Source organism: Eumetopias jubatus, unplaced genomic scaffold, assembly GCF_037043125.1.
Source record: "Eumetopias jubatus isolate StellerSeaLion01/CBP00866 unplaced genomic scaffold, mEumJub1_p1.0 scaffold_13, whole genome shotgun sequence".
In the NCBI taxonomy this organism is placed as follows: Eukaryota; Metazoa; Chordata; class Mammalia; order Carnivora; family Otariidae; genus Eumetopias; species Eumetopias jubatus.
This window is the reverse complement of record NW_028274819.1, coordinates 113353271-113367767: the sequence shown is the minus strand read 5'-3', so window position 1 is coordinate 113367767 and position 14497 is coordinate 113353271. Positions and strand designations below refer to the sequence as shown.

At 52.3% G+C, this 14497-nt stretch overlaps 1 protein-coding gene across 9 annotated transcripts in view; it reads left to right on the top strand.

Moving 5' to 3' along the window:
* Positions 1–11839: 11839 nt before the first annotated feature.
* Positions 11840–14497, top strand: part of YAP1 (Yes1 associated transcriptional regulator) — a 107436-nt gene continuing 104778 nt past the window's right edge. For all 9 annotated transcript variants that reach the window (XM_088017453.1, XM_088017450.1, XM_088017452.1 and 6 more), the window contains exon 1: positions 11840–12172. In XM_088017453.1, coding sequence (XP_087873579.1) covers positions 11840–12172 — 333 coding nt within the window. The remainder of the gene's footprint in view (positions 12173–14497) is intronic.

The window sequence follows — 14497 nt, the reverse complement described above, 5'->3', positions numbered from 1 at the left end:
AGTGTGTGGATTTGGGCTGTTTTCATTCTCTACTGAGGAAATATGAAAAAAATCGGGAGCTAAACTGCATAATGTAAAAAAACTGTCTTGAGTTCAGAATCGCTTTTTCATAGGTTCTACTATTACTGATTCGACCAGAGTCGGCACAAGAGGTGGGGATCGGTTCCCGTGCCCTCGGCCCTGGAGGATGTAGAGGACATGTGCGTGTACTCCGAGAATTTCTTTGGCAGCGTTTTGCACTGTAGAATGATTTGCTCACCTCACCTATTTGTAATTGTTTAATGTCTGTCGTGAAGACAGGCCCCGTGTGTCTGTGGCTCACCCGGGGGCCACCCGTGCCTGGCGCGGTGACTGGCGCTTGACTGACGCCCCATATCTGTCCTCTGGGTGACTGGGAGAAGGTGGCCGTGGAGGTGTGACTGCAGGCGTGAGGAGGGCCGCAGGGGAGGTGGGTGAGGAAGGCCCCAGAGCATCCTCACGCTCGGCCCCACGTTCGTTCCGCACGCTGTTCCGATCCGGGCGTAGCCGCACTGGCTGGGACAAGACCCACAGCCCGGTCGAGCGGGACAGCAGTGCCCCCCGCCCCCGACCATCCAGGGGGGCAGGGTTTCTCTGCAGGGAGAAACGGGCCGTGGGGACGGGTGACAGCACAGCGGTTTGCTGGGACTTGAGAACATTCTCCAGGAATTCCAAATGTTACTTAAGGAAAGAAGGCTCACGGGATTATAATTTGGACAATTCAAAGGGGCCTTAGGCTAAAGACCAGAGACCTTGGGACCCTGGGGTCCCGTAAGCAAAGACAATACAGAGGTAGAAATCACAGGTGGTTTGGGGGGCTCGGGTACCCCCGATGAGCTGGAGCTGAGGAGTCCTGTGCAGGACTCGCGGGTACTAACATGGGAGGCAGACTGACGTGGTCACTGGCGGCTGTGGGGACAAAACGAAGAAATGGTGATGCATAGCAGTCATTAAAGACTTCTGAGCAGGGCGGTAGCATCATGAAAGCCATATTCTGGAACAATTAGTCTGGCAGTAAGGAATTGGGGTGAAAAAAGTCCAAAGATCAAATAGAAGATTATCACAGTCATCAAAGCACAGAGTTGACCCATCTGAGTTACTAGCAAGGGGAACCTTTCTGAAGTACGTGACAATGGAATGCTCCCCAGAAAAAAATCAGACACGGCCCCAGAAACATTAGCAATGGGGTGAATTGTGACGTGTTGAGTCTTTGAGTCACCAAGGACCGGGAAGTGGGAGCTGTGGTAGGAAGCTGTGGTCGGGGAGGGGAAATCCCTCATCCCAGCCCCGTGCTCAACCCACTTTGGTCACCGCAGCTTCGAAGTCCCTGCTCTGACAGGGGCCTGCAGGCGTCTCAAGTCAGCCCAGGAACCAGCCATGAACCAACCGGGACCCTTCTCCAGCAAGCGTCTGCGGATCGCCTGCTGCGTGCTGGGCACACTCCTAGACGCTTGCAGTTGCAGCAGGGAACGCTTCAGACAAAGTTTCTACTCTGGAGCTTCGGGTCCAGTGCCCACAACAGCGTCAGGTGCAGTAGGTACACAAAGAAACCACGACTCTCAAGTTGTCATGCTTCCCAGTCTGGTGCATGTGAAACGGTGTTTATGAGTTCAGTTGCTCACTCTTCCTGTGAGGGAGAGCGTTGTTCTGTGTATTCCCCTGGCCACGTGTGTGGATGATGCTGGGCGAGCCCAGCGCTCTGCTCGCCGCTTCTTTCGTTTGAGAGAGAACGGACGCAAACAAAAGAACAGAGCAAAGAATAAAAGGGAAGTATGTGGTCTTACAGTAAAAGCCACATTTAGCAGCGTTGGCCCTGCGGCCCAGCCACTGCCAACCCGACACCCTCCGCGTGCTGACCTGGCCCGCATGTAAAGGTCACGGCAACAGACGAGCCAAACTGGGTTGGTTTGTTGTGGGTTTTTGTTTTTTCTTTTAAGAGAAAAAATAAGTTCCTGGGCTTTAGCAAACACTGGGAATCTGCAAATTATTTTTCTTGTCTTTTTCATGACTAGAAAGGTTTGTGAGAGAAATAAAGTGAAAACCAGCTATGACAATATAAATTCTATTCAACCAGATTCTTCATCAACTGTCACCCTGTATTCCCGTAACATAGAATAAAACAGTTATTCTGCTTAAAAGTACTTCATACATAAAAGGCTGGCGAGGGAACCTAGAGAGGTCGGGGCCAAGGTCCATCCATAATGAAAGGGAACTGAGGGCGTCTGGCCTGCTCAGTCCGTGGCACCTGCGACTCTTGATCTCAGCGTTGAGAGTTCGAGCCCCAGGTTGGGTGCAAAGATGACTTAAAATCTTTAAAAAAAAATAATAAAGGACAGTCCTGCAACAACACAGGGAACTAGAGGGTATTGTGTTGATGATATAAGTCAGAGAAAAGTAAGTAGCATACGATATCACATGTGGAATCTAACAAGCAAAACAAAAACTCCAGGAACAGGTTCGTAAATGCAGAGAACAAACTGGTGGTTGCCAGAGGGGAGGGGGGTCAGGAGATGGTTGGAACAGGTGACAGGACTGAGAGATCCGAACTTCCAGTCGTGGGGATGAGCCATACAGCACGGGGAGTTTGGTCGATAGAACCCTAATTATGTAGCGTGCTGACAGATGGGGACTGCACTCGTCGTGGTGGGCACTGAGTGACACGTGGGATTGGCGTGAGCCTGAAACTAACCTAACGTTGTAAGTCAATATACTTAAAAAATGAACACATTTTTTAAAGTGCTTGCACATGAAAAGAAAGAACAAACTATTAAACACAAAACAGAATAGTAAAATCAAGGTAATATTTTTCTTCAGGACTTTATTGCAACAAAAAAGAGAAATGCTATTTGATCTGTTAATTGTCAGTCTCTTTATAACATGTTGGTTACTAACAGTATTGGGACAGGAATGACTACAAAGGCCTAGAAGAGGAATGGTAGTATCTACAGCCCAGAAATATAAATGATATATCGAAATAGTTCTCTTCATAGCCAGATACCTAAATGCCTCATGATGCTTTAGATTTACAAGTAAATCTTAAATATTTCTAAGTAAAAAAAAAAAAAAAACCCAAGAGAGAATGACAGTCATAGATTGGCTCAGAGGAGGAACAATTTCGAGGCAGAGAGAAGGCCATGACGTCGAGGAGGGATTACGGACTTCCTTGAACAGAGCGGCAGAGATGCTTAGAGAAGTAGACGATCCAGCTAATGTCTGCTGGGTGCCAGGCATAGTCCCAATCCCGGGGGCGCCGCAAACAAAACACAAAATCACTGCTTCTAAAAATACACAGTCTGCTGACAAAAATATGATACAATACCTAAAGTAATTATAAATTATGATTTTTCTAGGAAATAAATCGCGAGTGATTAGTCTGTGGGGGCACCTGCCTGGCTCAGTGGGTGGGGCACGGGACTCACCTTGGAATTGCGTGTTTGAGCCCCGTGTTGGGCTTAGAGCTCGCTTAAAAAATAAGAAAAAAAAAAATTTTAAAAAGAGTGGTTAGTCTGAGAAGACTCCTCTGAGGAGGAAACATCTGAACTGAGACATCAGCATATGAACGTTGTCTGGAAAACAGCACGTGTGCAGGGCCTGAGACAGGGGTGCGCGGAGCGCTCCCAGAGCGGACAGCCATCCTTGGGAATGGCACAGAGCAGGCAAGAAGGAGCGGCCTGAGTCAAACTGGGGACATAGATCACACACATCTTCGAGGCCAATGAAGTGAGTTTGGAATTTAATGGTAGGGCGATGGGAGCCACTCTAGGGTCTTCAGAAAGGGAGTGCTGTGCATGTTTAAAAGAGCACTGAGGCTATCACTCGGTAGGCGGACGACGAGAAGACGAGGAATGTCAGCGTCTGGGGGGACACGAGGCCGGTTTGGGCACAGATGGCTTCGGGGAAGATGGCGCACGATGGGCCCAACTGCGGCCTCCCCCAAACCCGTATGTTGGAGTACCTCAAAATGTGACTGTGTTAGGAGATGAGGCCTTCAAAGGGGTCATGAGGTCACGTGAGCTCTTATTGGTGGGCCTTCCTCCAGTGCGCCTGGGCCTGACAGGAGCTTAGGACACAGAGACCCCGAGCGACGGCCGTGCGAGTCCAAGCTGAGGGAAACCTCGGGGGAAGGCAACCTTGCTGACACCTTGCAGTTGGACTTCTGGCCTCCGGGCTGTGGGAAAATTCATTTCCGTTATCACACTCCATGATACTTCGTTATGGGAAGCCTCGCTGAGTAATATACGGAGGGAAGGGAATGTATTCCAGGTGTATTTTTGGACCCAGAAACAATGTTACTTGATGGATCGAATTGGAGGTGGGGAGTGGAATAGAGAAGCCAAGGGTGACTCTCAGGTTCCTGCTTTTAGAACTTTTAGAACCAATCTACTTAAAATGTTTGAGAAAAAACAATCTTATGAACTAAACGTGTAAGAGTTGACTGAAGGTCTTGAAATATGGAAGGAAAATGGGAATTAAATGAAATGGGATGGGGGCGCCTGGGTGGCTCAGTCGGTTAAATGATTGTCTTCGGCTCAGGTCATGATCCTGGAGTCCCGGGATCGAGTCCCACATCGGGCTCCCTGCTCGGCGGGGAGTCTGCTTCTCCCTCTGACCTTCCCCCCTCCCGTGCTCTCTCTCTCTCTCTCATTCTCTCTCTCTTACATAAATAAAGTCTTAAAAAATAAAATAAATGAAATGGGATGGGGCGCCTGGCTGGCTCAGTCCATAGAGCTGGCAACTCTTGATCTGGGGTTGTGAGTTCAAGCCCCACATTGGGCATAGGGATTCCTTAAAAAAAAAGAAGAAGAAGAAAGAAAGAAAGAAAGAAAGAAACAGGCTAATGTGTGTGCAAGTAAAAGCGTCATGCAAATATAAGTCATTGACGTTATCATGGTGGTGGTGTGTGATACGCTACAGTTTCAAGTGGGAGAGCACGAGTGAAAATGGCACTTGCGGGGAAAGGGTGTAGAATTCAAAAGATGGATGGGAGCAAGAAAGGCCGGATGGGGCCTGGGAGACTAGCAGGAATCAAGGTGTGAGCAGAGTAGGGTCTGATGTCTCTGCGAAGGTCAAAGGGACTGCAGACATTTCCACAGACACATGCATTTACATACACGTATACGTTCGACAGCTGGGAGCCAGAAAGGAGAGGTAACTAAAACACTGCCATTTTCTATACGGCAGCAATCTCACCTGAAGTAAGTTTCTTTAAGACCTTCTTGGGGTCAAGATCCATGCCTCGCACAATGCTTTGTACAAAAACGTAATAAATGTTGCAGAGAAGATAAGTAATCTATCATATTTTACTTTTTTTGAAAGAGAGTAGTATGGCGGGAACGGACCAGGAACCGGAAAATCTGGCTCTACCACTGCAGAGCTGTATGGCTCTGGGCCATTTAACCCAGTGCAGCCCAACAGAACTTCCTGTGATAAGGGGAATGTTCTAGACGTGTGCCGTTTCGCCCCGAAGCTACTAGCCCCCTGTGCAGTGACTGAGCCCTGGAAACATGGCTACTGTGCTTGCGGAACTGGGTTTTCCATTTACGATGTGGCTGCAGCCGCCATATGGAACATCAAGACATCAAGTTCCGGTGTACAAAAGGGGACCCACGCTAAGCAACCTCCTTGGCTCTTACTTCAAAATGCTGTTATTCCAGCTCGACACGACAAATTCATGTGCACATTTTAAGAGTTCATATTTTGACTTCCGAAAACAAGATATCACTTGTAAAGAGTGTTAAATTTTGCACTTCACCTAGAAAATATGTAAATATTTAAATATGTAAGTGATATAAAATAAGCCCGTGAATACTGATCTTCACAAATGTTCCTCGCGTACAGATGACGTTGTGGACGACGTACCATGTTATCGTACTGTGACATTACCTGGAGAACAACACCGGGCATGTGGAGGGGACACCGAAGCATGTTGGACGGGTCCGGAGCTGATGAAAGAGACAAGACGCCCAGTGAAGGAGGAGGAACGGGGATTGTGTAGAAAAAAAAACAGGGCAGGGCGCCTGGGGGGCTCAGTCGTTGAGCGTCTGCCTTCGGCTCAGGTCATGGTCCCAGCGTCCTGGGATCGAGTCCCACATCGGGCTCCCTGCTCCGCGGGAAGCCTACTTCTCCCTCTCCCACTCCCCCTGCTTGTGTTCCTGCTCTCGCTGTGTCTCTCTGTGTCAAATAAATAAATAAAATCTTTAAAAAAAAAAAAAGAAAGAAAAAAGACAGGGCAGACTTATAAATTGTATTCAAGTGTACAGTTACTAGAGATGGTGTCCAGATGTTCTCCAATATCTCCAATAAAGATACTGAGGCACTGTCAGAGAGTTAGGCATATTAAATTCTCAAAAGGAATTTAGTTTTTAATGGCTTTTTAAAAACATTTCTTGTGCCACATATCATGTTGAAGAGAGGCGTATGTTGAAACAATAGCCACAGAACGTTAAAACTGTGAACAAATTGGAATCACAACTTAATGGATCTTTTAATATAGGATTGATTGTCAGCTTTCAGGTAAGATTCAAGACATTAATTTTTGAGATCCTTTACAACATGATTTTTTTCAATTATCGAATGCATATTCTATGCTAGATTTTGCTATTTATAGAATAAATAAGATTAAGGGGATAGTTATCTATAAGACAGTGAAGATATTTACCTTGCATGTTTACAAAGCATGATACTATTTAGAGAACAAAAACAGAATGTGGAGTATAATATAAAGTAGTGGTTCTTAAACATTAGTATGAATCAGAACCACCTACAGGGGCTTGTTAAAACCACTTGCTGTGTCCCCCTCCAGCGTCTCAGTAGGTCTGGGTTATGGCCTGAGAACTTACATGTCTTAACAAATTTTCAGTGATGCTGATGGGGACCATACCTTGAACCACTAGTAGAGAACATAATATACTTCGTATTTTTAGAAGTCACCTTTCCATTCTTAGAATAGTTTAGTAAACTATAGTAAATGAGCTCCAGTAGCCTTGCCTTTCAAGCCGGGGTGTGGAAAGTGCACACTCTGTACCATGCACAGCCCTGGAAAGGCTCTCTGGGGCCTCCAGGACACGCCCCATGTGGGTCTGCCCTGAGCCTGGAGGGCTTCGGACTCGAAAATTCTTCACATCTAACTCTCAGGACTAACTTTAATTTCTCCCATATGGATTACTTCAGCTAGATTTTAGAATAAAAGAAACATGATTTAAATGATTTTTTTTTAAGTAGGCCCCATGTGCCCCATGTGGGGCTCGAACTCACGACTCTGAGAGTCTCTTGCTACCGACCCTCAGGTGGCTGGGCGCCCCTAATCTCGGGATTCTTAATCCTCATGATGCCGTAATAAAAACACATTCATTCTCGTTATTTTGTGTGCTCTTCATTACCATCCTGCAAAATAGGCATTATTATACTGATTATTGCCCGGGCCTGGCACATCATCAGCGCTGCAAGTACACGCACAAACCTGTCCTCAGAGTTGCGCCTGCTGAGCCGCACGCACCCTGAGCATCAGCAGCAGGATCCAGAAACAGAAGAGAAGGCGCCCAAGCTGTGAGTGCACAGGGTCATTTTTCCTAAACAACTCCTTTTTTGCAACAAGAGAATTTGTGTCTTCATACTTTCAATCTGACTTCCCAGCGATCAACCCAACTTTGTCCTTAACATTTTTTTTAAGACTTTATTTATTTGAGAGAGAGAGCATGAGTGGAGGCAGAGGGGGAGGGACACACAGACTCCTGGTGAGTGCAGACCCCGCGATGTGGGGATTCCCTCCCAGGACCCCCGAGATCATGTATGAGCTAAGCCCAAGTCAGATGCCTCACCGACTGAGGCACCCAGGTGCTCCTGCCCTTAACATCGAGCATATCGCCATAAACCACTACTTATTGGTCAATAGAAATAAATGAAATTTTCCTGAAATGACGGGGTTCCTACACCACTTTATCATCCTGCGAGCATAAATTTGTCAATAACCCTTTTGAACTGCCTGAAATTAAGTACAATCTTCCTGGCGGAGAGTTTGAGCTCTGGAATCAGAAATGTGGATTCAGAGGTAGCCCTACCTACCAGCACTGCAACTCTGGGCAAGTTATTTGACTTCTCTCTGCCTGTTTCTTCATCTAGGAGAGGTTTTTAATTTTAATTTTTAACTTTAAAGGGGTGTTATTGGGGCGCCTGTGTGGCTCAGTCAGTGAAGCATCTGTCTTCAGCTCAGGTCATGATCCCAGGGTCCTGGGATCGAGCCCCACGTCGGGCTCCCTGCTCAGGGGGAGTCTGTGTCTCCCTCTCCTTCTGCTCCCCCTGCTTGTGCTCTCTCTCAAATTAAAAAAAAAAAAATACTGTGAAGCTTAAAGTGGCAATGGAAGTTATGTTGCCACATGATCACAGAATTAAAAAAAAAATCTTAAAAAAAAAGAGAGAAGCTGACTGCAGATACAAGGAAACACAATTAGAGACCATAAATATGGGGTGGCACCAATCCATTCCCCGGCGAGATTCCCTCCAGTTGTCCCTGAGAACCTGGGCGTAGCCAGGCTCTCTCAAGGCTGCGCTGCGCGAGGGCTGGACACTTCCTCTTTTTAAGCCCCTAGTATATTCAAACATGCTGGAATGCCAAGAGACAGTGACAAACACAGGGTATGTTTCAAATGTTCACATTTAGCAAATTAATACTTTTAACATGCAATGATTTCAATCCAATATAACCGTATCCACAGGTATACCAGATGATTACAGATTTCATCTAAAATAGGACAAAGTTTAGAGTTGTACAAAGAGTGCCTTCTCGTAATTGTGTAGATACACCTCTGGGATGATGGTATAACCTCACTTGCACACAAGGTCAAAGCTTTGATTGAAGCTTTTAATGAGTGTGGGGCTTGGCCTCCCGTAAGCCTTGGTATTGGAATGGAAAAGACAGATGACCGGACTCTGGTTTAACAGATCCAGTTCGCAGAAATATACAGGGCATGGAATGGAGGGCAGAGATGATTATGACAGGTTGAAGCAATGACTTATTTATTTTATTTTATTTATTTGAGAGAGAGTGCGCACGCGCACGTGAGGGGGGGGGGCCCGAAGGAGAGGGAGAGCGAGAATCTCAAACAGACTCCCCGCTGAGCTCAGAGCCCAATAGGAGCTCCATCCCAGGACCCTGAGATCATGACCTGAGCTGAAATCAAGAGTCAGCTGCTTAACTGACTGAGCCACCCAGGCGCCCTGAGTTATGATTTCTCAGCTGAATTGGGAAAGAAGTGGAAACAAAAGGGAGTGAAATGTTGGTAGAAAAGAGATTAACACCCAGTGAGGTGTGAGTGAGGAAACCAGGGACCCCAATGGCTAGTAAGGGAGTGGTACCACAGAGACTGATCTCACAGCGGAGGTATTTCTGGGGGGGGGGGAACAGAGTGTAAACATAGGAGCTGGAACCTCCCCTGTACTGGAAAGTGCATGTCCTTCTAAGACTAGCGCTTTGAGATGGTGATCCGCATGGACGCATGGACGCTGAAAATCAGGGCCTTTTTATAAAGAGGACTCCCTGTCTCCAGGTGCCTTAAGCTGGTAATTGCTCCAAAAGTAGGGCTGGGGAGAAGGAGAGGGGACAAGGGGTTGAATACATGTCATCTTTATCCCTTACTAACCTGTGACCGAAATTTTATAGATAAGAAGTAGTAAATTACAAAATCTTGGGCGGTGCTATAGAGGTCCTTATAGGACATAAAATCACTCCAAAGAGCCTTTCAATCCACTTATCAAGGTAATTGTGTTCTCCATGTAAGGGCAGGTGTAACAATATTGAACAAAGCAGTGTTTGCCATACCCTAAGCCCTTGAATTGCTGCATTCCCAGCAGTAAGTGCTCTAGCCAAGGAACAGCTTCCTTCAAGTCCTAGGTTTTCTAGCACTTTGCTTCTTAAAAAGTTTTTTTTTTTCCAGTTGAAGTTTTTAATGCACAATTTCTGCATTAGGGACTGCCAATAGGGTCCCCCAGGGGGGGGGGTTTCTGCAGAGAGACCATGTCACAACGTGCAGTCTGTGAACATGGGACAATGAGGGTCATTGACGTCCATGCAGAACTCACCACGTGCCCCAAACTGGGCTAAGTGCATACTTTTTGTCCACGGACTCATTTCAGGCCCCAACACACGGAGCAGGTGTCATTACCCCGACCCCCGATATTAAAGAAATTAAAGAACAGGAAATCAGTCACACGTCCGCACGTCACAACTACTACAAGTTTGCGCTTAAACGGCCTTGACATTTGGGGCTGGGGCTGCGGAGAAGTCCGAGAGGCAGTCAGGGGCTCATGGACTGCAGAGCCTTCGCGAGGAAAGCAGGGTCCAGAGCCCCTGGCTAGAATCTTGCCTTACAACCTCCAGATTTCTGGAGCCTCTCCTTCAGGCCCTGCCCTACACACAGAGGTATCCAGATCCCTGCTCAGAATTCTCCTGGGCATGTCCTGGCTGGAAGAAGAGATTATCTTTCTGTTCAGGAGACCTTTTCTTGCTCAATCCTCTTTATACATCTGCTTCACTAGCATTACAGACAAAATCATTAAAAAGCTAGATTTCTTGAGCATGGGCTAACATGGGAGCTTTAAAGTCAGAGTGCTGTCGCACAACCCTTGAATATACTAAATTCGCTCAATTGCTTAAGTGAACCGAGTTGTACGGTATGTGAATTACATCTGAATAAAGCTGCTTTAAAAAAAAAAATACCAGAAGGTATGAATTCGTATGAATTTAAAAGCGAATTTCCCAGGGCGCCTGGGTGGCTCAGTCGTTAAGCGTCCGCCTTCGGCTCAGGTCATGGTCCCAGCGTCCTGGGATCGAGCCCCGCGTCGGGCTCCCTGCTCGGCGGGGGGGGCCTGCTTCTCCCTCTCCCGCTCCCCCCGCTCGTGTTCCCTCTCTCGCAAATAAATAAAATCTTGAAAAATAAAAGATTAGAAAAGCACATTTCCGCGGCTGCGGCGTGATTCCAGGGGCCTCCTTGCAGGTGGGACAGGGCCCCACGGCGCAGCGGGCGCTGCGAGCCCCCCGGGCCTGGCTCCGGGTCAGGGGAGCCGAGGGTGCAGGAGGACCGGCAGGTACGCGGACGAACGCGGGCGGCCCAGCTTCAGCAGGGACTCTTTCCTGCTGTGGAGGTGGTCGCGAATTTGTTGCAAAAGCTCGACTGCCAAAAAAAAAAAGTTTTCACTTTTGAACAACGCCGGTTTCCTGCCTGCAGCCCCCCGCGCGGCGGGCCTGGGCTCGGGAGGCGGGGGGCCGCGCCGCGCCCGCACCTGGGCGCCGCCCGGCCGCCCCGCCTCCGCGGGGGCCGCGCGCGGGCGGCCGGGTCACGTGCGGCGGCGGCGGGCCGGGCGGGGCGGGCGGCGAGTGCGCAGGAATGCGGCGGCCCGCGGGGGAGCGTCTCTGCGCGCCGGCCGCGGACCCGGGGCGGGCGGGCGCGCAGAGGAAGGAAGGGCCGCGAGGAGGCGGGGCCGGCGGCCGCTCGGGCGGGCGGTTCTCTCAACTTTAGTTTTGGCGTCGGCGGCGAGTTTCTGTCTCAGTCGGGCGCAGCCGCCGCCGGGGAAAAGAAAGGGAGGAAGGAAGCCCCCGGAGGAAGCCGGGCAGCGGGGGAGGGGAGCGGCCGCCCGCGGCCCCGCGTCCGTCGGGGGAGCGCCGCGCCCGAGCGCTCGCCGCCCCGCCCGAGGCGCAGCGGCCGGGGGACACCGCCGGGGGGGCGCGGGCGGGCCTCTGCGGCGCAGCCTCCCCCCCCGGCCCCGGCCCCGCGGGCGCCCGCAGCTCGGACCCCGGGCGGAGCCGTCGTAGCCCGCGTCGTCGGGGAGCATGGACCCCGGGCCGCCGCCGCAGCCGCCGCAGCCCCCGCCCGCCGCCGCGCAGGGCCAGGGGCCGCCGGCCGCGCCGCCCCCCTCGGGCCAGGGCCCCGCGCCGGCGCCCGGGCCGCCCGCGCCCCCGGGGTCGCAGGCGGCGCCGCAGGCCCCCCCGGCCGGCCACCAGATCGTGCACGTCCGGGGGGACTCGGAGACCGACCTGGAGGCGCTCTTCAACGCCGTCATGAACCCCAAGACGGCCAACGTGCCCCAGACCGTGCCCATGAGGCTGCGGAAGCTGCCCGACTCCTTCTTCAAGCCGCCGGAGCCCAAGTCCCACTCCCGCCAGGTAGGCGCCCCGCCGGCCGTCGGACGGGCCCGGGCCGCGGGGGCTCCTCGCGGAGGGGGCGCGGGGGCGGGCCGGGCGCCGGGCCGGGAGGCGCCTCCCGGGATCGCGGGCCGAGATTTGTTTTCGCTCAGAGTTGGTCGGCGCGGCCGCGGCCCCGGGGGGCGTGCTTTCCCCTTCTTCCTTTCTTCCTTTCTTTCTTCCTGGGGCTCCCGGGAGCTTGGCGGGAGACGCGGGGGAGGGGGAGGAAGGAAGGCGGGGGGGGGGGGGGCCGGGTGGGCTCGCACAATGTGCGCGCGTCCGCGCCCCGCACCTCGGCCGCCGCCGCCGCCGCCGCCGGGACGGGGACCGGGGGGGGGAGGGGAGGAGGGACGAGGGGGAGAGAGGGAGCCGAGGGGGGCGGGGAAGGGAGGGGGTGGGGGAGGGGGCCGGGGTGGGGGAGGGGCCGCTGGCATCCGCGTGGGGTGAGTGGCCCGCGGCGGCCGAGTTGGTGGCGGGGGGCCCCGGGCCCCCTTGCCTGCGGGGCCTGCGGGGCCGCGCGGGTGTCCTGGGGAGTCCGATAATTGTTCTCGGGTTCTGCAGTGTGGATTAGGGGTGGGGGTTGGGGCCGTGCGTGGACTTTCTGGCTCTTTCTCCGCTCCCGAGAGCGCCCGGCGCCTTCTGCGGGCGGCGTCCAGGCTTTCCTGGAAGGCGCTGCGGGGTCAGCGCCCGGCGCCGGCGCCCGGGGCGAGTGGGGGTCCGGGGTCGGGCCCCCCGCGGGGGACTGGAGGCCCGTGCAGGGACTCGGGGGGCGCCCCCGGGAAGGGGACTCGGGGGCCCGGCTCCCGGGTGGGGAACGGGGGAGGGCCGGCTCCCGGGGGGAGGCCGGGGGGGCCCGTGCGGGGAGTCGGGGGTGGGGAGGGCCGGCGCCCGGGGCACTGGGGGGTCTGGGGCCCGTGTGCGGGGAGTCGGGCCGACTCCGTGGGGGGGCTGGGGGGCCCCCGGAGGAGGACTGGGGGGAAGGTACAAATTTGTATGAATTTAAAAGCAAATCCGTGTGCGGACCCGGGGGGCGTCCCCGGGGGGAGGGCGTCCGGGCCGCCGACCGCGTCCGCTGCGCGGGGGAGCGAGCCCTCGCCGGCCTGGGGGACGGGGCTGCGAGGCGCCGCCGCGACCCCGCGCGGTGCTGGGGAAGCGATGACTAATGCGCGGCTCGCCCTGGCTCTGGAGTTCGCCCCGGGGACGGGAGCGCGGCTGGGGCGCACACGGCGCCCGCTGCCCTGGCCGGTGCGATCCAGCTCCGAGGAGAGACTGTTGGGAAAGTGTTCACATTCCCACCGCTCCCCGGACATCTGTTTGCTTAGGGCTTCTGCTTGAAGAACTTGCTTCAGGCTAAACTTGAGCATAGGAACTCTGCCCAAAAGTTAATTGGTTTTCCAAATACTGCGATGCAGTTGGTCCAGTCGGGCTGTAACTTGAGTGGAAAGAAGAGTGAGCGCCCCCATTCCCCTTCCCCTGCCCCTCCTGTTTGCAAGGCCTGTTGTGTGCTCTCCAGCCGCAGACAGAGGGGTTTGGGAACTCAGAAAAACTCACGGAACCTGCTGGCGAAAGTCCGGCTTAGGGAAGACGAAGCAGAGAGCATCGAGCTGCTTGCAGCTTAGGAGGGGGCACGATAGGGCGCTTTTCCTTCTCCTGGGCCTGGGGCTGGGTCTCTGGACTCCTTCCGGGGAAATGTGTGCTGGCATTGCCCCTTACGGACGACACATTTGGGCTGCGAGCCCCTGAGTATATTTTGAAAGCATAATACTCATAAGAGAATGAGTTTCTCATTTTGTGGCGTATGTAAGCCAAAAAGAACTGCAACTGAAAAGTTGCAAAAAAGTTCTTGTAAATGCCACGAGAATTATGTCCAGCCGTTTATGGATTCATCCTCTGTGCATAATCTCTAATTTTGTTTGTTTTTGGTAAGTTTCTTAACTAAGTGTTGTGCCTCTGTAAGTTTGATTATTTAGTTCTGCTAGTTATTTCCTAAGTCAGGTTTATTCTGATTGGAAACTCAGCGGTGTGGCTGGCTGTAAGGCATAAATGCCTCTGCTGATTGCCTCTAGTCTCCTTCCCCGTATCAGTCTAGGAAGTTCTTTAATAATCAAACCCTAATTCTAATGAGGAATTTAAGTAGCTATGCTGGATGTGGGTTATAAATACTATTGTGCACAAACTATTGGATATAAATTCATTCGTGTTTATACACACACGAAAGAAGCTCTCTTACAAATGACAAAACAGGCTCACAGAGACTGGTATTTGTTCACTGTCACAGTAGCCAATTTGGCCTGGAACTCAGATCTT